Below are 25,728 nucleotides of genomic sequence, written 5' to 3'. Positions count from 1 at the left end.
GTGTGTGTGTGTGTGTGTGTGTGTGTGTGTGTGTGTGATGACTAGTGAGGGGAGGAAGGGGGAGTTTGTTTATTAGCTCTATACCTGTCGCTGCCCGGTAGGCGGTGATAACGGGGGTGTGTGTGATGGGCGGCGGGGGGCGGAGCCGCTCGGACATGAGTAAATGACGTCAGGCCCTGGGTCGCCGAGCAGTGAAACAAACATGGCGACAGAATGGAGCGGGCAGCAGGGTTATATTCTCACTCTCATTATATTCCTGTGGAGCGCAGTCGGTGGCCGCACGGAGACGGCGGCTGCAGCGTCCGGTGTCTGCGGCAGCCAAGTGCTCGGCATGCGGCTGGAGAGGAGCGACAAGCCGTCCAGCACCAATGACGACGGTGTCATCCAGGTGACTGAGGAGAGCTCTGTGCAGCTCCGGTTTTACGGGGTGCAACTCCACTCGGGCGCCTGGACGCAAATCCGCTTCACGGACCTCACGGATGTCGCAAGCGGTGGCGCGGATGAAGGTGAGGAGGAGGAGGATGAAGCGGTAAAGGCGGCGGCGAGAGGAGGAGGCAGCGGCATGATGGAGTCGCCGGACAGGACTTGTGTAGATTTCACGAAGGACATAAGCGTCGGGACCTACTTGAACGTCAGTAGTCGAGGCTCGTCGGGGCTGCTTACCGTTAACATTAAGCCGCTCCGCAAGACCGAGCCGCAGAAGGAGTACGGCGTGTGCATCCGGAGCCGCGTGGAGGCTAGCAGGTGGGTGCTGCTGGGGGACACTGATGGCAAGCTGCTTGTGGTGGAGGAGAAGAGGTCCCTGCTGCCCTTATGGCTGCAGTGCATCCTCATCTCCTTCCTGCTGGTGCTCTCTGGGATGTTCAGCGGCTTGAACCTGGGGCTGATGGCTCTGGACCCCATGGAGCTGCGCATCGTCCAGAGCTGTGGCACCGAGAAGGAGAAGAAATACGCAAGAAAAATAGAGCCAATCCGTAGCAAAGGGAACTATCTTCTTTGCTCTCTGCTCCTGGGCAACGTCTTGGTGAACACCACCCTCACCATCCTTCTCGGTGACCTGATCGGATCAGGTTTGGGCGCTGTGGTGGCCTCCACGGTTGGGATTGTCATCTTTGGTGAGATCGTCCCCCAGGCGCTGTGTTCTCGCCACGGGCTGGCTGTAGGAGCCAACACCATCATGGTGACCAAGTTCTTCATGCTGCTCACCTTCCCTGTGTCCTTCCCCGTCAGCAAGCTGCTGGACGTCCTGCTGGGTCAGGAGATCGGCACCGTGTACAACCGGGAGAAGCTGGTGGGGATGCTGAGGGTGACGGAGCCCTACAACGACCTGGTGAAGGAGGAGCTCAACATGATCCAGGGCGCTCTGGAGCTCAGGAACAAAAGTGTAGAGGATGTCATGACGCCCATAGGAGACTGCTTCATGATCCAGGCGGATGCTGTGCTGGATTTCAACACCATGTCTGAGATCATGGAGAGCGGGTACACTCGTATCCCTGTGTACGACGACGAGAAGAGCAACATCATGGACATCCTCTACGTGAAGGACCTGGCGTTCGTGGACCCCGATGACTGCACCACCCTGAAGACCATCACCAAGTTCTACAACCACCCTGTGCACTTTGTGTTTCATGACACGAAGCTGGACGCCATGCTGGAGGAGTTCAAGAAAGGTGTGTAAACATGTATGTGTGTGTGTGTCTTCTTTTAACACTGGAGCAGGTGATTCCTCTGAGGAACCTGCAGATGAATCACCTGCTGTCGGGTTTGTTTCCGGCCATTACTGCATCCGCATAAACCCTTTGAGTCCCCCCCCCCCCCCCCTTCCTCAAAATGCTCCGTCTGTATTGATCAGCACTATTGACAGCTGGAACATCACAGCCTACTTTTAAGCACTGGCATGCAACAAAACAAATGTTATGCAAAGTGCAACACAGATCCACATATCAGACCCTGTCATCCAGCTGTGGTCCTGATGATACGCACATTCCTCTTCTTCATCCTCACCTTCATCCACGTCAGTGTATATCATGATTTTCTTCACTACATCAAAGTGTATTGTGCCCTTGTGTATTTTTACTAGAGTTCAGTATCAGTCAAGTCAAGCCTCTCTGTTCTTTTAGTATCAATAATTATAATCCAAAAAGAAAAAGGAAGTCAATTGAGAGAAGCTATTCAAATCCTAAACATGTCGATTTATTAATATATAAAAAGCAAGAAGAAAACCAGAAGATATTCATATTCGAGAAGCTAAAACCTGTGTCCATTGTTCTTAAAAATGGAAAACTTTTTACTTTTTACAAACTCTGTATGTTATACCATGTGTTTTTTCTCAAATTGGCATCAGTGTTTTATTTAATCTGGCAGCGGGTTTTTATCTCCTGTAAAGACTGCAGCAGCGGATATCACTAATGATCATCTGCCACCAGAGAGCAGGAACTAATCGGGGAGTGCAGCCTCTGTGCTAATGTGTATGATGGGATCAAAAGTGTGCACGTTCAGGCGCAATGGATTAGTGCTGGAAATATCAGCGCTGATATTTAAACCTTGAAAGCTGATATCGTGCCGATGAAGCACCAGCAGAGAACTGACGCTTGTGTGATGATGATAGTAATGTTTATATTTTAAGATATCAAATGCTTTCCTTCACTTTCGTTAAGCAGCCAACACAGCAAATACACACTTGATTATTGGTTTTGGAATCAGTCATCATTTATAAAGCTGTGCATTTGCTTGTATTCTGTGTAAGAAGTCATTGTTGATCTGCGTACATGCACACGCCTCGTTTTTAGACAGAACGTAGACACACCCGTAGTGCACTCATTTGCGTTACAGTACTTCTGCCATCTTTCCAGCCTTTCTTTTGAAAAGAGGAACTGCATGATCAGCTGTCAGAATGCGAAACCAGCATGAATACTTAGTGGCTATTTTTTAGCACTTTAGCATCATTTATACATCTTGCCTCAGGTGTTGACAGCTTCCGTTTCCACATCTCAAATATGTTTTGTTAATTATGACTGCAAAGATAGTATACCCAAAGTAATATGATTGTTTCCCTCTTGTTTTAAATTCTTAGAAAAGACATTTGATGAAAGATGGTGGGATATAAATCATCAAAATAGCTCTTAAAGAAACTCTCTTTTGAAAGTCATGTGATCTGTAACATCTATCCTTTTTTTACAATAGGATTTTTTGCCAATTACAGTATTTTCTGGTTGATATTCCAATTAACTGTACCATGAATAAAAGAGAAGAGGGAACAGTGTCCTTCAAAACATTTTCATTGCTTATAAGGAAACATGAAATCCTCACTTGTAGTATTACAAGCTGGATAATTGGCTGAAAACAGAAAAGATATCCGTCACAAAACAAGTACTTTAACTTCAAGGTTGAAGGACACATGCCAGCTAATATTAGTCCTGCTGAAGTCACTATGTGAGCCTGCTGCAGTGGCCTCTGACCTTCCTGTGGGGGGAGGGGGACACACAGTTTGCATCAGGTCAGTGTGCTCATGATGATGAAGATGTCAGAGGCTATTGCTTTGTGCTGAGTCGTACGGTGTCCCTGAGCGCTCAGCACATCAGAAGCACATCATGAAAACACAGGCGAAGATGCAAACTCAGTCGGACAAAGAGAACATCTCCTATGCAGCAGCATTTAGAAAGAATGTGAGAGACAACAATTAGACGTATAGTAAGAGCTGTGATGCATTTGAGGGCGTTCAGTATGTCTCATGCTCTTGCTAATTAGCCAGTAGTTTACACCAGGCATTGTGTACAGAAAGTCCTCATGCTATGCAGTTGGAGGAACAGCTAAATACTTAATTGGATGTAATATGTTAGTATTTTGAACGAACCTTGGTTGTTGTTGTGTCTCAGGAAGTTATTAGAGTTAACTATATGTCAGTGACACTATCTTTATGTCTTAGTTACTATTAAACAATGCCATTCAAAGCATAGTTCTGCATCAAATAGGCTAGTGTTCTTACTGCTTTTATTATTTGTGTGTGTGTGTAGTCAATGTGGTTCTAGATATTTCTTCCATGAATATTGATTACTAATGTGATGTCTTAGCTGGGTGTAGCAGCCCTCCCCATGTGGTAAAGTATGAGTCCTTACTGCAGTGGCGCCCGTTTGAATCCAAGCTGAGGCCCCTTCTATCTACTAACGTCTTTCCTATTGAAAAAAAGAGACAAAAATAAGCTCACGAAATATCTCACTGCCTTTTTATATATGTGATAAATACAATTTTCAGTCATCAATTAACTAACTCTTTAAGCCTGAAAACCTTTGACAGATACATTTTTGGTGTCTTTCACATTTCACATGTATGCAGGCGCAGCAGTGAGGGGAATAGATGCTGCTCTGTCTTGATGAGAGCGACTGTGGCAGCTTTCTGACCTGGCAGCCTCTCTCCAGATAAAGTCCCTTTACTCAGCTGTCATTGGCAGCCACCCAGTGATGTCAGTTTGTTTGTTTCCACACTGCAGACCTGCATGCAGTGTGCCAACATGAGCAGGCAAAACGGTCTATAAGGTTTTTTTTCCATCTTCCCTTCCTCTTTATCTTTGTTTTGGCAGTTCTTCTAGCTCTTTTTCTCTGCAAAGCTCTTAGTCCAGTCTGGGCTATATTAAGGCATCAATCTGTCCTCCCAGCGGCAGTCGGCAGGATAAATCCACTGACAGGTCGAACAGCAGATCTAAAATAGAAAAACAAGAAAGGATATTTGTATGTAGCTGAATGTGTTTGAAGGCCTCTAGCTGAAGTTTAGGAGACAGCTGCAGCAGTGAGAATCTCAACTTCCTGTTTGATGCTGCCCTACTTTCCTGCCAGTCCATGGCTTAACAGGCCAGTTTGTGGGAATGCAAAATGTTTTCTATTCACTTTCGAGGTGCACTCGTACATCCTGGTTGTAACCTTGATGTGATCTCTATCTCCAGGTAAATCCCACTTGGCCATTGTCCAGAAAGTGAACAACGAGGGAGAGGGAGATCCGTTCTACGAGGTGCTGGGATTGGTCACGCTGGAGGACGTCATCGAAGAGATCATCAAGTCCGAGATCCTGGATGAGTCTGACCTTTACAGTGAGTCAGCGTATGCTGCCTGTGACACAGATACACACTTCACACACACACACACCATTGAAAGACACTGATATGTTGTCGACATCATGCAAAAGAAACACTCGAAGGAAGTCATTCGTTCTTAAGTGGCTCTTACAGGTGATTTAAAAAAACAACTTTCATGAGATATTCATTCATGTTTCATTTATAAATGTCTTTAAGGTACGAAGACAATTCTTCATAAGTTGCCTTTAGCTTAGCTTAGCATACTAATCGATGATACCACTAGCCTGGTTCAGTTCAAAGGTAACTAAATGCTTAGCTTAAGCTTAGCATAAAGACTAGAAACAGTGGAGATGGCTGCCGTGGATCAGTCAAAGAATCAGAATCAAGTTTACTGCCAGGTACGTTTACACATACAAGGACTTTGCTTTGGTATCTGGTGGTGCGAACATAAACAATCTAAAAAATAAGTTGCAAAGTAGGTAAAAAAAAAAAAAATGTATATAAGGATAAGACAAAATTAGTATTTTTAAGATAAAATGTAGCATTAAATAAGGATGCCAAAGACAAGTATTTACACCAGATTTCAATTTAACTATACAAATAACCTTAACAGCTAAAAACTAAAACATGAGTGTATTATGGCAAACTACAGTGTATTATATTTTAAAGTGGAGGGCTGTGCTGACATGGGACAAGTCAAGCGTTATAGAATGCACGGCACCTACCATGCATCTCTTAAGCTTACGCAATAAACATGATATATCTCTTGGTTTGCCTTATTAAAAAAATCACATCGGGAAAAAGAAAGTAGTGAAGGACTAGTTATTGACTGGTTATTTATTTCAGTGGTATTCATATCACAACGTTGCAAAAACACCAGTTGAGACTTGTTATGTTACCTTCAGATGTGAAATTGATATTTTATATCTTTGTTGTCCACTTTATTGTAATTACCTGACTAAGGAAATTGTATATATTCAAGCGTATTCATACAGACTCTTGCTAGCGCTCATATTCTTGACTTCATAGTCTACATTCTGTATTTATACGGTCTAATATTACTTTTAAGATTGTTCCCCTTCTGGTTTGATGCTAACCTGCACTCTGTTCTGCAGCTGACAACAGAAACAGGAAAAAGGTGGACCCCAATAAAAACAAGCCCGACTTCTCGGCCTTCAAGCAGGAGGGCGACAGCAAAGTGAAGATCTCTCCTCAGCTCATGCTGGCGGCTCATCGTTTCCTGGCTACAGGTGAGCGCCGCTAATCTCTGAGCCGCTGATTTGTTTTACTGTCGTTCAGCTGACTGATTCTTCACAGAGATTAACACCTGCTCTCTGAGGGACTCGGAGACCCAGTGACCTTGATGTCAAGTCTGTCTGAACAGCATACACTGTGTTAATAATATATAAGCACAATATTTAGTTCCTGAACAGTTACTAAAAAAGTTCAGAAAATACATAAAGGAGAGAACCAGCTGACACCTTTTTATAATAATAATTCTCTTCATTTATACAAAGCAGTGCTTTAAATGGTTACATACTTTTTTGGACTGTAATTGAAAAAGTACACCTAAAATAAAACACAAATGAAAGATATCTATGATCAGTGTTGTGCTAGTTACTGAAAACCAGTAACTAGTTACCATTACTAGTTACTTCATTTCAAAAGTAACTCAGTTACTTTACTGATTACTTACACCAAAAAGTAATGCGTTATTGTGAAAAGTAACTTTTTAGTTAAAAAAAGGGCTCCCATTATTGCCCTTATAGCCTTCATTTCAGTACTGTTATTGCATTGGAGAATAATACAATCTGTTGATCAACTTGACATGCATTATATGCAATCTGGATAGCATCGATATTAGCTGGCTTTACATTTTTGTATATTCTTTCTCCAGGTAGTTGGAAAAAGTTTTCTGTCCCATATGCCGTGTGCCGCCCGGACATGGTATCATGCCCGGAAAAAAAAAAGAAGTTTTAACAACATGTTTATTTATTGACTTTTCATTCCTGTATAATCATTTTGCGCAAAGATGGCACTGTTTGTCAGAGCACTTCATCCTTCTGGGATTTCATGAAGAACAGCTCCAACGCCTGTGTGTATGGGAACACCTCTGGTGCTGGTCCATTAACTGCCAGTGTTTCCCACAGATCTGTTTCCCACATATCTGAAATATACTTGGGGGGGGGGGGTGGTAGCGGGGGCGGGGGGGGGGGGGGGGTGAGGTGACGTGCAACAACATTAACCTTTCTGTTGGTCGCTTGTTAGCAGACCCTTCACGCGATGGCAGAGCGAACAGGTAGGGCCCATAATGATAGCCCTATAGTTTAAATCTACTACCCACACATGGAAATGGGTTACTTTTTAATTTTTTTAATTTTATTTAGGAACCTATCCATGTGATTTTTAGTGGGGGTCGACCTCAAATCCTCTATGGGGGTCCAGGGGCATGCCCCCCCGGTAAGATTTTATTTTTTATTTTGGAGTTAAATGCATCAATCTGGTGCATTTTGAGGGGATAATAAAGAGACTAGATCTATGGAAACACCTATATTAAACAGAACTGTATACATTTCAATAATCATACAATCATGGCCATAACCAATACCATACCATTTCCAATATGAAAAAAACACTGAAACTTGTTTATTAATTTATTTTTGGTTCATTTATAGTTGTGAGTGTGTATGTGCTCTTGAATCAGCCTCTCCTGTCTCCCTCCTCTCCCCCTGCTCCTCTTTGAGGCAGCAGCAAAGACTAGTTTTCTCTCAACAAGTTTTAAAAGTGTATCTTACCTTTTTTCACCCAGTTAACTTTTTATTTATTTATTCATGCATATTTTACTAATCACATTACATTTCATTTAGCTGACGCTTTTATCCAAAGCGACTTATAATGACCGATTACAGGGACATTCTCCCTGGAGTAACTAAGGGCTAAGTGCCTTACTCAAAGGCACACTGGTGGTGGTGTTCCTCGCGGGATTTTAACTCACAGCCTTCCGATCTTCAGCCCACCTCGCTATCCATTAGACCAATCACTACCCTCTCAAATGGAAATATGTGTTTACATAAATGGTGACCACACCGTTTGAGACCCACTGAGAACTTAGACTAAGTTAACTATCTAAACCAGGGGTGGGGAACCTTTTTCCTCTCAAGGGCCATTTCAATTTTTACAATATCCTCAGAGGGCCGTACAAGTTATTGACCTCTGCTTAAAAAAACTAAAATCACAGCCCATTCATTTCATTCTGTGCAAAGAAAAAGCAACCTCTTAATCCAGATATCTCACCATGACTCGCGTATGCATGCATGTGCAGGGTGTGGCGTGCTCCCCTGGGAAGATTTTTTTTTTAAATGTTGAAGTTAAAAGCATCAATCTGGTGCACTTTGAGAGCAACATTAGGAGATCTATGGACACATATCTCAACACCCAAACACAACTGTAAGCAGATTTTCTTTTAATTTATGGATATTTGACAAATCACTCCCCTTTCAAACTGTATTCTTCTTTATTAATAACTGTCATATAGTATTTTATACCTGTTTACTTTATTCTCTTATTTTTTTTATAACTATAATGATCATATAAAGATGTGCCTTTACCTCACTGGTTGTAGAAAAAGCTTCTTATATTCGTTAGCATAGCTAGCTAACCAGATGCTAATGATAACAACACAGTTATTGACAGTCTTATCAGTGTGACAGATGAGCAGATCGCCACTGGGCTTTCAACTAAAGACACAGACACGCAGAAACTGCGGCATGTGTATGGACTTATCGGTACTGCAATTTCTGAAGTGCTGGAGTGGCGTTCTGGTGCTCTCCGTCAGAACTGCACCCCTGTCAGTCGAGACATATACCACGTGATGACACGTTAGGCTCGTGTTGTGTTCAAGGACCCTGACCTTGGCCAGGAAAAACAGGCACTCGTTTGTTTAATTTTTTTGCGGTCTACATTTCTTTCATTTTTTCATTTTTTTATTTTTTGCGTGTGTTTATAAATTACCTCGAGGGCCGTACCAAATTGTCTCGCGGGCCGTATACAGGCCGGAGGTTCCCCACCCCTGATCTAAACACTCAGAGAGTCCTTTACCTCACCTGAGCTGAGCTTATCCCGAGCTTGAATGACACACAGAGACCAAGGGCTTTGATTTATGATCTGTATGACAGTGGCCATGTCGGCAGGCCACATCATGTGGACAGCCAGTCACCCTGTGTGAGGCAGGCCACTTAACAGGCCAGAAGGAGGCGAGATCAGTGCAAGGGAGCGAGGGATCATTGTCCACAAGTTAATCGATCGCAGATGGCGTCGTGGTCACGGACGAATAAAAAAGAAAATTATTAAAAAAAAATATATAAAAAAAAACCAAAAACTAAATGGGTCGCGAAATATACTTGGGCGGCCGTTAATATACCTGGGCGGCCCGCCCAAGTATAGTCTGTGTGGGAAACCCTGGAGTTACTGAATTTAAAAAGTAATGCGTTAGAGTACTAGTTACTGCCAAAAATAACGGCGTTACTTTGTAACGCGTTAGTCCCAACACTGTGTATGATACACCAAGGTGGGAAATAATTTGTATATTCACCCCATGGTCTGCCTCTGCTCCTAAATGTAACAGGTCTTTTCCTACATTCTGTAATCCTCCATGAAGGATGTCATAATAGAAATGTTAAAACAGATAAGACCTGTTGAAAAAAAGGGAAAAGCTGTTTTTAATTTTTTTTGTTTTATGGTTATTGTTTTAAATGTTATAAGGATATTTTCAACCAATGTTGAAATTTGGATAGTAATAATAGATTTTGAGTGTCAGCCCACAGAATGAAAAAACTGTCATTCTGTGGGCTGATTTTTCCCCTTCATTCAGTCAGTCTTTGTGCTTATAGAAGTAAAAACATTCTGCTTTCTGTAACACAGAACTCATACAAAGCGTTGATATCTTTGCTTTGTTCTGATTCCCTCCAGAGGTCAGCCTGTTCAGCCCGTTCCAGATCAAAGACAAAGTGTTACTGAGGATTCTCAGCCACCCCGACGTCATCCTGGAACTCAAGTTCAACGAAAACGACAAACGCTCAACGCAGCACTTCCTTTACCAGAGAGGGAAACCTGTGGACTTCTTCATCCTCATTCTGCAGGTACACTGCCACTTCTTCATCCTCATTCTGCAGGTACACTGCCTGCCACTTCTTCATCCTCATTCTGCAGGTACACTGCCACTTCTTCATCCTCATTCTGCAGGTACACTGCCACTTCTTCATCCTCATTCTGCAGGTACACTGCCACTTCTTCATCCTCATTCTGCAGGTACACTGCCTGCCACTTCTTCATCCTCATTCTGCAGGTACACTGCCACACCTGCAATCAGAGGATTCAAACTACATTCATATTTAAATAAAGTAGCAATGTCTGTGAGATAATGAGCAAACCGGTTGAAGAAGTGCTCAGATCTTTGGCTAAATGAAAGTATCAATACAATAGTGTAGAAATACTCATACTAGATCATGTTTGCATTAAATATATTTAGTACAACATTGCAAGTACTCAATATACAGCTCATTGCAATTACTGCTGGGTTATTTCATCAATAATAAAATATTAAGTTCTAATAATCTGAAAGTAACTAAAGTTGTATAATTAAAAGTGTTAAACAATACTAAGAAATACATGAGAAAGTAAATATCTATCAGTTCAAGGAGTGCTGGTATATGTGGATGTTATGGTTATTCAACATGTGATTTCTTAAACACTGGGTTAAAGTGAGGTTATACAACAGCTTTGAGACGAGTGAGAGGGTAATTCCAGGTCACTGCGTCAGTCTGCAGCAGGTATTGGCACCGATGCAGTCGCTAAACTCATCAACTCCTTAAGACAGGCCTGACTTAAGTTAAAGGAGACCTATCATGCTATATTTGAACAATATATTGTAGGGCCATACGTATATAAGGTATATTTATAGGTTTTTCTTTTCAAAATACCAAACAGATCATGCATTTTAGCCATGCCTCATTTCGCTCTATTTTGCTCTCCTCCAACCTGTCTCTGCATGCGCTGCAGCTGACCAAGCCCCCCTGCAAAGGAGGGGGCCGAGTTACGAGCGTCATGTTACCATGCCGTTACCATGCTGTTACCATGCCAAGGCAACCTCTCATTCCCCTGATTGGTGGAGAGTTGGCCATATAGGCGGAGCTCCTCGTCACTGACGTCAGACTATTTTCAAATCTGTATCAGTCTGGATCAGATCCGCTGCAGCCTCGTTTTTAGAGATTTGGGTATGGAGGAAAAGAGAGAGGGTTGTGTTTTCTGACACTTGGTGAGTTCCCTGAAACACCGGGGACACATATTCATGTATAAAAGACGTACAAAGGTGCATTTTGCACGATAGGTCCCCTTTAATTAAGTGGATTTTTGTTGTTTACACTAAAAAAAACAACCTTGATGCTTTTACCGTCAGAAAATTCAAATACTGATGATGCTTTATGAATCTTACAATGGCAGGTTTTTATAATAATGGATAAAGCCGATTAAGTGTGGAGCAGTTGAAAAACAACACTTATTTTTTGCAGTTTTTATTCAGTCCTGTTTGTAGTGATGGAAAACATATAAAAGCAGCAAATATTTAGTATTTTTATTTGTTAGATGACTAAATTCACTGTAAAATGTACGTAAATTCATGGGCAAAAAGTCCATTCAGCAACTAGTTTAGAGACTCAACATTTTGGTACAAAACTGTCCATACATTTATGTTAACTTCTTCAAAGTAGAACATCCATTTTCAGATGAGGTCAAAACAAACAACACGTTTCAAAGTAGAAATATTAAAAAAAATAATAATAATTTGATCGTTTTTATTGATATTCAGAACTTGTTATTAGTTTTATTATAAAGTAATCTACCAGTTATTCTCTAAATTAATTGATGAATTATTTGGTGTAAACAATATCAGGAAATTGTGGAAAATGGCCAGTTAAATCCTTTTTACATTTTAAAATCCAACTCAGAATCCAAACACCCACAATATGTTGTTTTAGTCACAAAAAGGCAAAAATAAACCCTTAAATGATTCATGAAAAATCTACATGCTTTTAATTTAAATACCATATGAATAGCTCCTGTGTGTGAGAGGGGCTGGTCTCTGCACGTCCTCACTAATTGATCCTCTTACGTTTGACGGACAGATGAGAAGAGACACAGCAGAGCATATGGAGAGAGAGAGAGAGACAAACAGCAGAGAGGAGTTACAGATGAAGAGGTGGGGGGGCAGAAACTAAGAAGTAAATCCTTTCACGGTTTCAAAGCTTTCTCCTGTGGTGGAGGGAAAATAAGTAGCATACTTAAAGGGGCCCTATAATGCCCACTTCAGGTTCATGTTTATATGAATTGCCTCTACTGTGACATGTTTACATGATTTAATGATCAAAATCACATTTCCCCCCCTTTTTTCTCTTTTCACCCTCTGTCTGAAACCAGAGCCCAGTCTGCTCTGATTGGTTAGCTGGCCGGCTCTGTTGTGATTGGTCAACCGCTTAGATATGTCCCACCCCTTAGCCTATCATGTTCAATGTGTTGCAGCGCTAGCCAATAGAAGTGAGTGTTACATAGGGATGTCACTATGTTACGGAAGTAAACAAAGCTACAGGAAAAGGAAATCCCCAAAAAGCATAATAGGGCCTCTTTAAGTACAATTTCAAGGTATTGTACTTTACTTGTGTATTTCAATGTTATGCAACTTTAAAATTAAACTATTCCTCATCTATTTTAGAGGCAAGTCACTTTTATTTGATACATTTAGTTATTCAGATTGTTGGTTCTTGCATTTATTATAGAATTGTTTATTTGTTACATGTGACCCCCAACCCAAGCTTGATTCATAGTTTCAATGTCCGACTCCCAGAGTCATATTTTGGACTTTATCTGTACTTAAAGGCTCTCATCTTGTCTATACAGAATTAGAATCAGAAATACTTTATTTATACCCAAGAGGGAATTTAGATGTGTCAACAGTTGCTCAGTTTTACAAGAAGATACATTTAAAATATTTATGTAAATATAAAATGTATTTTTGCTCATTGTTATCATTCATTTTAACTTGCATGCTCTTTGTGTTGCTGTTGTGTTTGAAAGTGTGTGTTTGTACGTGGAGGCTTTGTTGTCGACACCTGAGGTGTGGATGAAGTGACTGCAGACACACGGCATGCAACCTGAGCACAGCTGCTCCTGTTTCTGTTTCTGTTTCTGTGTGTGTGTGTGTGTGTGTGTGTGTGTGTGTGTGTGTGTGTGTGTGTGTGTGTGTGTGTGTGTGTGTGTGTGTGTGTGTGTGTGTGTGTGTGTGTGTGTGTGTGTGTGTGTGTGTGTGTGTGTGTGTGTGTGTGTGTGTGTGTGTGTGTGTGTGTGTGTGTGTGTGTGTGTGTGTGTGTGTGTGTGTGTGTGTGTGTGTGTGTGTGTGTGTGTGTGTGTGTGTGTGTGTGTGTGTGTGTGTGTGTGTGTGGTAAAGAGACACTGGTCCACAGCAGCACCTGGCAGGATGTAATATTTATAGGACCTTAACGTGTTTCTGTTACCTGCCACAGGATTTTGCACAGAGCATCCTGACACACACACACGAGAATAATACACACTGTCATATACTGTGCTTATTAATCAAAATGTGACATGTGTTTCAGGGGCGAGTGGAGGTGGAAGCCGGACACGAAAACATGAAGTTTGAAACCGGCCCGTTCTCTTACTACGGAGTCATGGCTCTGAGCTCAGCGTCACTTGGTGAGACAGCACATTAGACACAATGTACACACCTGTGCACGCACACAAGATGATTGAATAGGCACTGTACAGCATGCTTTTGCTGCAACATGACAAAGGATACATTTTTAGATGTAGTTTTATTGAGAGAAGTTTGTTTTCACAGCTGGTACGCATAGACACATGGATACAACACATCTCAAATAGACATACAGTACAGAAAGCAACATGGAGTACAGAAGACGAAGGAATACAAAAACGTCATATATACATCAATATTATCCTAGCCCCCAGTGTCAGCGAGGCATATTGTTCGAGGCCCATATTGCAGAGTAAAACAGCTCCTGCTGAAGCTCTTCTAGATGTAGGTGTCCTCTATCCGCCCAGATAGGTGTCATGTGAAGGTCATTTCCACATTATACGACATTTTGGATGTTGTAGTGACTTGATTTTCCTGTTATAACTACACACAGGAGGTGGAGGAAGTTTTCAGATTCTTTACTACAGGGAAAAGTATTAATACCACACTATAAATACTCTGTTACAAGTCAAAGTCTTGGTGGCAGCTGTCCGTTCACATAAAGACTGAAATAACAACTGTTATTGTTCTTGGTAATCTGAGCCTCTGTTCTCCTCGACTTGCTGAAGCTCCTTCACAAAGTGCTGTGTCAGAGACTTGCTAATGATGCGGTGTGTTTGAAGAGAGCAGTGGAAAAGTCAATAAGCTTAATCCAAATGGGGAAACCCTTTAAATTCAGAGAGTGCGTCTTCCCTCTTCCGAGCCGGCAGGTGACGCCTGAGAAATCGACCACAGAGACTAAAGTAGATATTTGTATCCTTTTAATTTATTAATGAGAGCTTGTGAAGGACCAAACAGGAAACGCCCATTCGTTAAACATGAACCTGAACTCGTATTTTTTTAGAGGTCTGCATTTATTCTGTTGCCTTCCTCAGCTCACTGCAACGTTGTAGGTTACCTTGAGTTGATTTAATTTAGTTGGATCTAAATGGTAATCGGGTTCATTAAGAAATAGGCTAGGAAATAAGCTGAGGAAACCACCATGAGCTTTACTTTGCAGGGGCAGACGTCTTTGAAATTGGAGTTGAAGAACCTGTATGATAACTAAAAAGGCAGAAAGCAGAGAAGATTACGATGTGTTCCCCTTGTCTTTCTGCAATGTGTGGCTTTATGTACTGTAAAGACAATTCAATATAACCCAGCAAGTCAAAGATACACCTCTTTTAATTTTAAAGGATATTTTTGTTTGTTTCTAAAGTGTAAGAAGAAATAAAGAATCCCCTTCAACGTTTTCACACTTAGAAATGAACATCTGCCAATACAGCGTTCATTTACAACTTTGCACTGTTTTATTATTAAGTGTTTCAAAACATGTATTAGACGTTCTGCTTCAGAGCAGGAATCTCTGTGAAAGTCCCGTACAGTTTGTCAGCATTGAGTCAAAGTAAGGATGAGGATAGCTGAACTGACAGAATGACGCAGACTGGATGCAGGTTGTTGGCTTCAGAGGTGGATGTGGATGATGTTAGCCTATCAACAGTGCAGCTGGCTGGCATCCCATAAACTGCCTCCCTGCCCCGAGGTGACTCTGGCTCTCTCTGTGTGTCACTGGTGACTCCTAGTGGTTCAGCGACGTTACTGCTCCTCTTCTTCTTCTGTTTCCCTTCCTGTTGGTCTGTTTCTGTCTGCTGGGTGAACTGCCGTCTGTACTTCATGTGCACATTATGCCAGTCAGTGTGTGTGCAGCATGTCAAACACTTGACCATTTCTCATCCTAAAATGTTCCGTGTATAGTTGTGTAAATATAAATGTTACACATGTTTGCATTTTACTGGAAAGAACTGAGATTTAGGATCTATTTTAGGTCAAATATTCCTTACACAGTTGTTAACTTAGTTGTGTTGGCATTATAGGCCGAGTATGTGCACAACAAACAAGGAATTTGATTTGAATTCAAAGAAAATAAACATAAAAATGTTACTGAATCAATTCTCCATTTAAATCTAAATCAATATTAACGAATTATTCACTTGTTATTGGTTACTTTTCCCTTTTTTATTTATTAAATTATTAGGAGAAAGATGCCACGTTTTCAAGCTGGATTTTAGAAACACTGAAACGCTGACTTTTTTTAATCTCGGGTTTTGCCTTATGTCATGTGGTTTATTTTCTTTATATTTAAATTAAATTGATTAATATATCTCGCAAAATTAGGTCTTTAAAATATGTTTTCATAGTATTAGAAATTAGGATCTATTTTTAAAGACAAGGACAATAATTACATTTGAATTCAGGATAGTTTTGATACAGACCAGGCAGGCGCAGAGGTGCTGGAAAGTTCTTTGACTCAGTTTATCCTCCTTGGTTGAAGAAAACCAAGAAAATGTCTTGTAAGTAAAAAGAGTAAATCCCCAAAGTGAAAGAATACCGAGAGCGGCAGATGTGATATACACCAAACCAATAAACCAGCTCCCCTGTCTTCCTGTCCTCCTCCTCTTCCTCCTCTCTCAGCCGTCACCCCTCCTCTCTCCCCATCAGTGGCGTCTCCCCCTCCACGACGCCTTTCAGTAAAGAGGTTTTCTCTGTTCTCTCGTTTCCCAGGTAAACAATTGCATGGGCCAGCAGAGGGAGGAGGGAGGGGGGGGGGTCCTCTTTTATTCTCTTCATCATTTTTCCTCTTTTTAAATCCTCTTCGGAGCCCTGATCCAGCAAGTACAATCATAATACTAATAATCAAGTCTAGCTGACGGCGTAGAAGAGTCATTTTCCTTTTGTTGTTGCTCCTTTGAGTTCCCCCACACTAACAGCAGGGGGCGCTTTAAAACAAAGTCCTGGATGACAGGAAGAGCTTTTTGATTGGTTATTATTTGAAACTGTTCTATACTAATGTTTATAAGAGTGAAAACTTTACTTCAAAAGTAGACGAAAAAGAAAAAGTTCTCAAATGTTAAATATTGTCTAAACAAGCATATGCAAGAATGTTGCCTCTTTACAAAAGTGCCTTTTATACTGTATTTACAAAGAAATCCCTTATTCTATTGTCAAGTTAGCTCTTTTAAAGCATTGACTCGGAATTTTTTGATTTTGTACTGCCAGTTAAAAAAAAAAACATACGTAAGATTTAAGTTCTGCGAAATTGTAAATTATATTTTGGACTAAAAACGTTACAATTAAATTATTTGTCCTGTACCAATAATTAATAAACAATGGAAAATAAGTGTTCACAGAGTCTTCAAATTGGTTGCTTCCTACGACCAACAGTCATACACCTATAGATATTTAACTTAAAGGTGGGGTAGGTAATTTTGGTGCGCTAGAATTTGAAAATACACAACCGGAGAAAATCTGCCACTTCCTGACAGAGCCCCTCCTCCAACACACACGAACGCGCACATGACCAATCAGGGCATGAGATAAGTTTGTGCACAGATGGAAGGCTGACAGGCAGGTAGGCCATCCAATTATTTTAGCCGGGCCGGCTAAAATGATTGGTCGTGCTTTTTACAGCGCTACGGCTTCCACAGATGACATCTTTTTATGGATTTTTTGTCAAAGCACTTAAGATATTCATTGCTATCGGGCAAGAGCATTCCATGGAATATAACGAAAAGTGTTTCTGAAGTGAATTACCTACCCCACCTTTAATATAGCTTAACATTACAAATAATGGCATTTCTTACATTTAAAACTAGGATGAGTCAAGTTTCTGCTTGTTAAATAACAATTAATCCAGTATTAAAATATGTTTCTATTCACTTTATGTTGATTGATTAATTATTGCCTGTTATTTCAGACCTAAAATACTGCAATGTATACAGAAAATATCAGTACAGCGGTCTTATCAGTTAGGAGGAACTTGCTGGATGCGGCTCAAGGCCCTCTGTTTTCACTACCTCCCTTTAACCCACTGAGATATGAAATAACTCCCAAGACTGTAGACCTCTGTTTAAGAAATAGTTTGGCATTTTTGGAATTGATCCTCTCATCTCAAATCTCTAAAGAGTTTATACCAAAATGTTAAACTATTCCTTAAGCTCACACTCCTGTGCCTCCCACTTGATCGATACAACGCTGAAATCAAGTCCTCTGATCATCGCCAACGCTCTCCTTTAACTCTCATGAATAAGAGAATAACGCCACCCTCCATGACATCACTAAAACAAGCCAATGACAGAGCTTCACCTGAACTCGGACAGTCCTGTTTTAGCCATAAAATGCTCAAACGATGCACTTTGTCTAATCGCAGTCTGCATGTTTGTCGCATTCTTTGCATAACAAACTCATCTCCTCCATTAAACCATCAAGCACCTGTGTGATGCTGACATTACTGTACGTGTGTGTGATATGTTACTTGGCTCATCTTGTGATTGTACTCAATGTTTTCCGCATTTGTTGATGTTTAAGTGTACATGTCTGCGTTTTTTTTGTATTTCCTTCCTCGTCCTCTAGCTCACTCTCTTCTGTGTTAATCCCCAGAGTTCCGTTCTCCGTCACACAGCGGGAACCTGAACCGCTCGGCATCTCTGAGTTGCACGGAGCGCGCTCCAGATAACGGCTCCGTCGGGGGGAGCGTCACTCAGATCCCGGGGACCCCCTTCCAGTACACACCAGACTTTAGTGTACGTGCTCTCACACACCTGCAGTTTGTTAAGGTGGGTACCGGTCAGGCAGCTCTACTGTAAACAGGGGGGGAAGAGTAACAGATCCTTTACTTGTGTAAAAGTACAAATTCCTTAATGTAATACTGCAAATAACAAGAAGACACCCTGAAATCTAAATCCTACTTTAAACTAGGGTTGGTTGTCTTGAGATGCTTGCTGGAGTACAGGAAGTAGTAAGTTCCCAAACTGAAAAACCCAGCCAAGTGTTGTCCATTACATGAAAGGGGCTCGAAGAACAAGCTTCAAATGCTAACATCTTGCATAAAAGTTGTAAACGTTGACAACCCGTCCTTTCAGTCCTGCCTCCTATGCCCCTTCTCTCAGATTATTTTTCTGTACGTAAACATATTATATTGAAGATAAATATCAAACATGGCTATTGTTAATTCTCACAGCTTCAGGTCAAATACAATGATTATATTAGCTGTCCTGCCACAGCATTTTATTTCCTCATTGATGTCAGGATGCGACACGTGTGCTTTGTTGCTCCACATCAAACTAGTTTTAACTACTTTCTATAGAGTGAGCTGATTTAGTCCAGGGGTCCCAATTTAGGGTTTGGGTCACGGCACCAGGTCACAATCCTTTATCATTTACCTTTTTGATGTGTGGCTCATTGGTATGAAATAAAAAACTATTTTCAAATCCATGACTCTGCTGCAGTATTCGAATGGAATCATCCATGAAAACAGCAAATATCATTGTCCAAAGAATGTATATCACATTGTGAAACACCCCTAATTTTTGTATCCTCCTATCGTTGGTGTCTTGTATTCCTCAGGTCACTCGGGCGCAGTACCAGAACGGCCTCCTGGCGTCCAAGCTGGACAGCATGCCTCAGTCCCCAGAGGGCAGCCGCACCCGCCTGGACACGTCTATGTCTCTGCCCCCCATCACCCCCCCGGGGAGCCGCTCTCCGCTGCCGCTGGCCACGCCTCCTGCAAAGCACCCGCCGTCTAACATCCAGCCGGGCGCCCGAGCCGCTCTGCCCCAGCACCCCCCCTCCTCCTCCCGCCGCAGACCCAGCCAGTCTCTGCCCCAAGTCACCCCCCCTCCGAGCAACCACATCCCGCTCTCCCTGCCCCCTCCGTCCTCCATGAGTTTAGCGCCGTGCACCATCACCCCCCACTCCACTTTGCCCTCCTCCAAGTCCCAGCCGTCGCCCCCCCCTGGTAGCCCGGACAACGGGCCGGGGGAGACCACCACTCTGCTCAGTGAGCAGCAGAACTGTGAACGTGCCCAGGCAAACCCTCACGTCCACACCATCAGTCACACACACACTGAAAGCACCATCTAACTAAAGTAGGAACTACACTACCTGCGCACTACACACTCTCGCACTACTTCCTGTTTCCTGTTTCCTGTTTGCTCGTTGTCTCCTGAACTTTTCTGTAGAGTTCTTGGCTATGCTGAGGATCAGCACTTTACGTGTATTTTATAAACACAGATCCTCTTTTATCCCTTCCTGCATGATCCCCTCCCGACACTAAAAAAAGATGCAGCATAGACACAAAGAAGGCAGAGGGAACACTAGTGATTACGATTGGAAACGAAGAATGGGTCTTGTGTGTGTTTTTTCTAAAGGGTCAGTTCACCAGGATTACAAAAAGGCTTGCAAATGTTTTTAGTTTTATTTTTTGTCCAGGTTTTGAGATTTCTGCCTCCACTTTTTTTAGTGAAAAATTAACTCTGAGGCAACGTGCCTCTACAAAACCAATTGTTCCAGTGTCTGTGGATCATCTACTGACCCCACTGTGAACCGTTTTCACAGGAGATGCATTACAGTGAGGGAATCATCTGTATGACCACACTGGGGTCTGTAGACATCAATTCTGAAAAGCCACGTTGCTGTTCAAATAAATTCAAATGCATTTTTGCTTATAAACTACAAAATATATCCATGTTACTTGTATAGACCCGTATACTTATCTGCCTATCAGAAAAAATGAACTTACTAACCTCTTATCCTGCTTTCATGTCAGAGTAACATGTCTGACTTGTATCTTCACGTCAACTGTCAAGTTGAACTAATGACTTGTAAAGTCCGATTTTGAGCCTGAAACCAAACAAACATGGACGCCTAACATCAGCCAAAGACCATTGTTCAATGTTTTAAACCAAAATGTAGCAGATGTGTTTTCACAAAAGGTTTTATCCTGTAGAATAATGATCAAACATTAAAGTCCTTTGTATTGAAGAGAAGAAATCTCAAAACCTCTTCACATGAAACTAAAACTTTTTAGGGTTTTTTGTAATTAATGTGAACTGAACCTCAACATCATCGCTGGTAAGACATCAACAAAACAGTCACATTATAGGTTGGTGTTGCCAGATCAGGGCTGGGGTAAGTTTAGTTGGTTGACTTGGTTTTTCCAAAGAGTAAAACTTTTGGTTTAAGTTTATGGTTTTATTTACGATAAGTATGACTTTAGTTTTGATTTTGTTCCATGGGGTGGCTTTTATTAAGATGGATGAGAACCAATACATTAGTTTGTCTGCTGCTTCTGTCTGTCAGTTCAGCACCAGCAGACCCGAGTCAGAGTACTGAGTGGAAGCCATACCAGTGATTTTGCATGTTTTCACCCATTAATACAAACTGTGAATACTCTGCATTAGAATAATACACTGTTCAATTAATACAGTGTTTAAAAAAGCAAAATATGAATTGGCAAATGTAATGTTTTATTACTTTTGTTATAGTTTATGAATGCTAATTTATTGAAACCAATGGCAGTCTGAACACCCCCGAGTCAACAAGAGAGTACAAAGGTTGTTATGCATGCAATATAAAATAGTAATATAATATACATTAGACATGGAAATACTTGTAGAACTTGCAAAAACATCAGTATGGTCCTGAAAGTCACTAAATCTGGTGACTTTCTTTGGTTCTTGAAAGCAGTTGAAGTTGAAGGACAAGCTGCATTCTTCAGACACTGTTTCTTGTGAATGGATTCCTCACTGTGATGGAGCTCGGAGTGAAACCAGCTGCTTCTCAAATCACCATGACACCAAGCGCTGACCAAACTGGATCTTTAGAGGTTGTAACACTGTGTGTTCACTGACATTTGGATGGGAGTTACACTGGAATGTTTCATTTGTTATTGTATGTGTAGGCATGCACATGTTTGGTAACTCTGACAGAGTGACATGAAGACCAAATAAGAGCAAAGAGAAATGTAATGCTATCTGTTTTCAGAAGCAAGTATGTGCTGTTCAAGTTTAATGAGGATATGTCTACATGTTTTTTTGAATCTTTTGAGTCTGATAAGATATTCTGGAAGATTATGGTTGTAAGCCAGGATTTTAGCAATACTGAATACCCCCCAAAAAAGAACGTATTTTCATCTTTGAGGAATTAATCGGCAATTATGTTTTCTGCTAGTCCTATATAATGGAGAGGCCTGAGAGGTTTTAGATGAGAGGATTGATTCCTTCATATGAGAGGAATCAACCTTTTTGTCTTACTCTTTGCAAGAAAACCAACAAAGCAAACTAAATTCCTTGGTTTAATGTATTCCTTCTTCTTCCCAACATTGCTAGTACCCAAAAAAATAATAGAAAGAAAGAACGGTACAGTACAGGCCCTGATTCAGTCACAACTTGCAAACTGTTTTACGTTTATGGTTTTACATTTTAAGCAAAACCCTTTTTAGCTTCCTTACCAACAGTTGGATGAGAAAAACAATACCACTCTTTACATCAAATATGAAGCTACTTTCCGGACACAGTTAGCTTGGCATGGCATAAACATTCTGCCCCACTACACACAAGCTTTCTCTTCACATTTAATGGACAGATATGAGAGTGGAATTGATGTGCTCATCTAACTCTCAGCAAGAAAATAAGTGACTTGTGTTTCACACGTGTGTTTGTTAACCTTTGAGCTTGCCGTTAGCTCAGAGTTAAGGATTAACACTTAACCCAATACACACAATATTGAAAACACTCACAGCACAATAACTCAATGAGATTTAATGGACAACAAACATTCCACTGCATGTCTTCACACTACTGATGTTAACCCTGTCAGGACTAAATGTGGTGTGATAAACTCTCATGTCTGTTTGCCACTTGAAACAATGAACAGTGAGGTACATTGTACTGCGTGTGTAAATGATACTGAACCTATTCAACCTGTGTTTGCAGCAGACAAGGAGTTGGAGGAAGTTGGGTTGTGTTCCAGTGGAAATAAGAGATTAACATGAAGACGACTGTAGCAGCTCACTCCTCACAGACTGAGCTCAGATGTTAAAGCTGCTAGCATGTCATCTACCTATTTTTTTCCTATGTATGCAGTGACACTGAAAAGATTTAAAGTAACTGGAGATAAATTATTTTGTTGATATAGTAATTTATTAGAAAATACAAGACAATGAACAACTATTGTATAAGCAAGCACTGATTTGAAAAACACTTTAAACATGTCAGTTTTACACATGAGTCTGAAAAGTGATAATCCAAAGCATTTCTTCCTTTGTGGGAAGATTTTCCAAATTTGGATTGACAAGTTACGCTGGGGTCGCCCAAAAATATTCCCAGATTCACTGTGGTATTTTGATTTATTTTTTAAATGAATGGGTAAATGCAACTCTGAAGCCCTAAATCAAGTTTATTTTCTCACCTTGAGGTCTTAAAGATGTCAAAAATCGACTCTTAAGACCTCGTTATTTCAGTTATGTGCTCGCATGTTGATACATTTAATTGTGCTTTACCAAATGACCATACAGCAAACCTGTGTTCAAGCAATGCACAGAGAGTGGGGGAAGGAATGGGGTCCCAGCAGCTCATTTTTACCCCAGGGGCCCCCTATCAGGTGGCTCCGGCCCTGAAGAAAATCGGCACTCTGAAAACCTTAGATTTGATTCAGCAGGACCTTATAGAGTACTTACCTGAAGGGAAAACCTGCTAGTTAAATTAAAATATATAGTGGACTTAGCCTTATTGGATGAAAATGTAGACCTGCCTGCTGGTTCATATAGGTCTCATGTAGCAATTGGTCTTATACTGGTTTCCAGTAAAGCCACTGGTTGGCTGTGTGACTGCCAGTTTGTGTACTGGGAAATGTGCAAACAATGGTTCTACTTATTCATGTTGTATTTATTGTAAACATTATATTTATTGTTTTGTTATAGGCACCTGAGGGTGTGGTTCTGTTAAACGGGCTTCCAGCTGTGAGAAGCAGCTTTTGTTGGGTTGATTTACCCAGAAACACTGTGTTCAGTTCCCTGATTGCTGTCTGTGTGATATGACTGTAAATACTCTGTACATGAAGAGAGCGGCATTTGTGTGATGCTGGAAGACATTTTTGAAATAGCTCTATTTATAATGAGAGATGATGTTATTTCAAGTTTTATTCCCCATTGTTTTGCTAGGAAGGCATTAAATAGCAATAAACATTGCACAGAGTTAACCTCAAATATGAATGTACAACTCCTATCTTCTGTAGCCTTCTTCATTATTAGCCATGATAACCAAAGGTTTTTTTTATCTGCAACAAATGCTTTCCCATCCTTCCCTGCCATCCTTTGTCTCCGTCTATTCGTCTCTCCTCCCACGCTTCCATCTGACTTTCCCTCCTCTCATTTTTCGGCCCTTATCTTGACTTGTCTCCCGCCGCTCAAAAGTATTGAAATTCCTGCGGCTTTCACTACCAGTCTCATTTGCTAAGCTTTTTATTGCTCAGACCTTTTTTCTATCATGGGATTGAAGCGGGGGAGCAGGGCTTATCAGCAACTCCTGTCGTGTTGTTTTTTGTCCTTTAGCGGTGTGATGATTAGACCTGTACGAAGGTTAAATATTTTCTGGAGCAGGGTTCTCAGGCCAGTGAGTTTTCCACACTGTGTATCATTCACAAATGGATTGTTGAAATAGTTTAGGGTTTCATGCATGTGGAGCGATGCAGAAACAAAGGAGAGGAGAGTGAAGTGCCCCAAAACATGTTTTTGCATCTATTATCATTCTTCTGTGGAGCCTACTTTGTACCAGACAGATACTAGGCCGTATTTATCAACTTTTTCAGAGTTGCAGTGCAGTATTGAGATAATTTAAGCACATAAAGGACACACATATTTATAGGTAAGCGTTGCAACAAAACTTTAAATAAATCCAGGTGTTGGAATTATGGATTTAAATATGGAGGTAAACTTATTTTCCTTTTTAATATCCCAATGGTATATAAAGTCGATACTTGTTTGGCAGGTTTGAATATTCAGAAATGGCTACATGTTTGTATTGGAGGGGAATTTTCTGTTATTGCAATGGCTGAACAAAGATGGAGGTACACTTCCAAACATTGGTTGTGTAACTTTAAAGCAATGTGTACATACTGTTTTATAAGCAATGTAAGGCATTTGAAGAAAACCATGAGGTTAATAAACCTGAGATATATTTCTCTACAGAAAATCTGTCTTTGTTTGATTCATATACAAAGTTTTCTATTGATTACTGGCATTAAGTTTTCTGGTCTGCAGGATTTTTTCACTTAACGTTATCTGATGTGAGAAATATTTACAGGACATTTGGGTGGATAATCACATTTTGTTATCAAAAGGAAGCTGGTTATTATATTTCTCTCATTCACAATCCTGCACTTCTCATACTGACTGCAAACATGCATAGCCTACACAACAGGGAATACGTTTTTTTATGACTTTAAACAAATCAAAAAATGTATTGTGTTAAAGGTGCAACTCACTTTACAGGATAGTAAAATAATACTATTTTTTCATTTCAAGTGAGAGAAAATAAAAAACAGACTTGAGCAAGGGATAAACCAATCTTTTCTTCAAATCTAATGTGATTACATTTGCATTGATTCAATGAATGTGAACTGTGTCCCAGGGTGATGAATGACTTGTTTTCATGAAATCCAACAAAGATGGGCGTTAGCTCCTTCTTGCTTCGCTGTCTTGAATTGGCTGTGAGCTCACACTAGGCTTGTTTGAGACGAGCCTTGGCTCGCCTCGAAAGTAGACGAGAATAGCCGATCGCAGCCGGGGGAGGTCTCAAAAAGCTCGCCTGAAGTCGGACAGCTCGGAGTCGGCTTCTTGATCTTATTCTCTCGGTTTTTTGGCGGATTGCAAACATCTTTAAGGTGCATACTACCGCCTCCGGAGTCGGCTTGACTCGGTTTGCATTTATAAAGAATGCACACATGTGTTTTATCGTTAATGTCAGATATGTACTAAGTAAATACATTTGTTCCTGCTCAAGATTAGATTAAACTTTATTGTTATTGCACA

At 41.0% G+C, this 25,728-nt stretch overlaps 1 protein-coding gene across 2 annotated transcripts; it reads left to right on the top strand.

Annotated features, from left to right (window-relative positions):
* Nucleotides 1-37: 37 nt before the first annotated feature.
* On the top strand, nt 38-23,904 carry LOC117455976 (metal transporter CNNM4). Of its 2 annotated transcripts, XM_034095651.2 has the most exons (8): nt 38-1,670; nt 4,937-5,080; nt 6,181-6,315; nt 10,034-10,203; nt 13,729-13,825; nt 16,335-16,424; nt 18,300-18,475; nt 19,266-23,904. In XM_034095651.2, exons 1-8 carry the CDS (start codon nt 164-166, stop codon nt 19,779-19,781), a joined length of 2,835 nt encoding a protein of 944 aa, XP_033951542.1. In that variant the 5' UTR covers nt 38-163; the 3' UTR covers nt 19,782-23,904. The 2 variants fall into 2 exon arrangements, with proteins under 2 accessions (XP_033951542.1, XP_033951543.1); XM_034095652.2 differs by lacking the exon at nt 16,335-16,424.
* The last annotated feature ends 1,824 nt before the right edge of the window (nt 23,905-25,728 follow it).

Source organism: Pseudochaenichthys georgianus, chromosome 12 (genome assembly GCF_902827115.2).
Source record: "Pseudochaenichthys georgianus chromosome 12, fPseGeo1.2, whole genome shotgun sequence".
Classification (NCBI taxonomy): domain Eukaryota; kingdom Metazoa; phylum Chordata; class Actinopteri; order Perciformes; family Channichthyidae; genus Pseudochaenichthys; species Pseudochaenichthys georgianus.
This window is presented reverse-complemented; position numbering and strand designations above follow the sequence as displayed.

What these genes read in the sequence shown, in the direction of transcription:
- LOC117455976 (XM_034095651.2), top strand. Translation starts at nt 164, where the DNA reads ATGACGTCAGGCCCTGGGTCGCCGAGCAGTGAAACAAACATGGCGACA. An exon ending in GCTGGAGGAGTTCAAGAAAG is followed by an intron (nt 1,671 to 4,936) that starts GTGTGTAAACAT and finishes CTCTATCTCCAG; the next exon opens with GTAAATCCCACTTGGCCATT. An exon ending in TCTGAGCTCAGCGTCACTTG is followed by an intron (nt 13,826 to 16,334) that starts GTGAGACAGCAC and finishes CTCCTCTCTCAG; the next exon opens with CCGTCACCCCTCCTCTCTCC.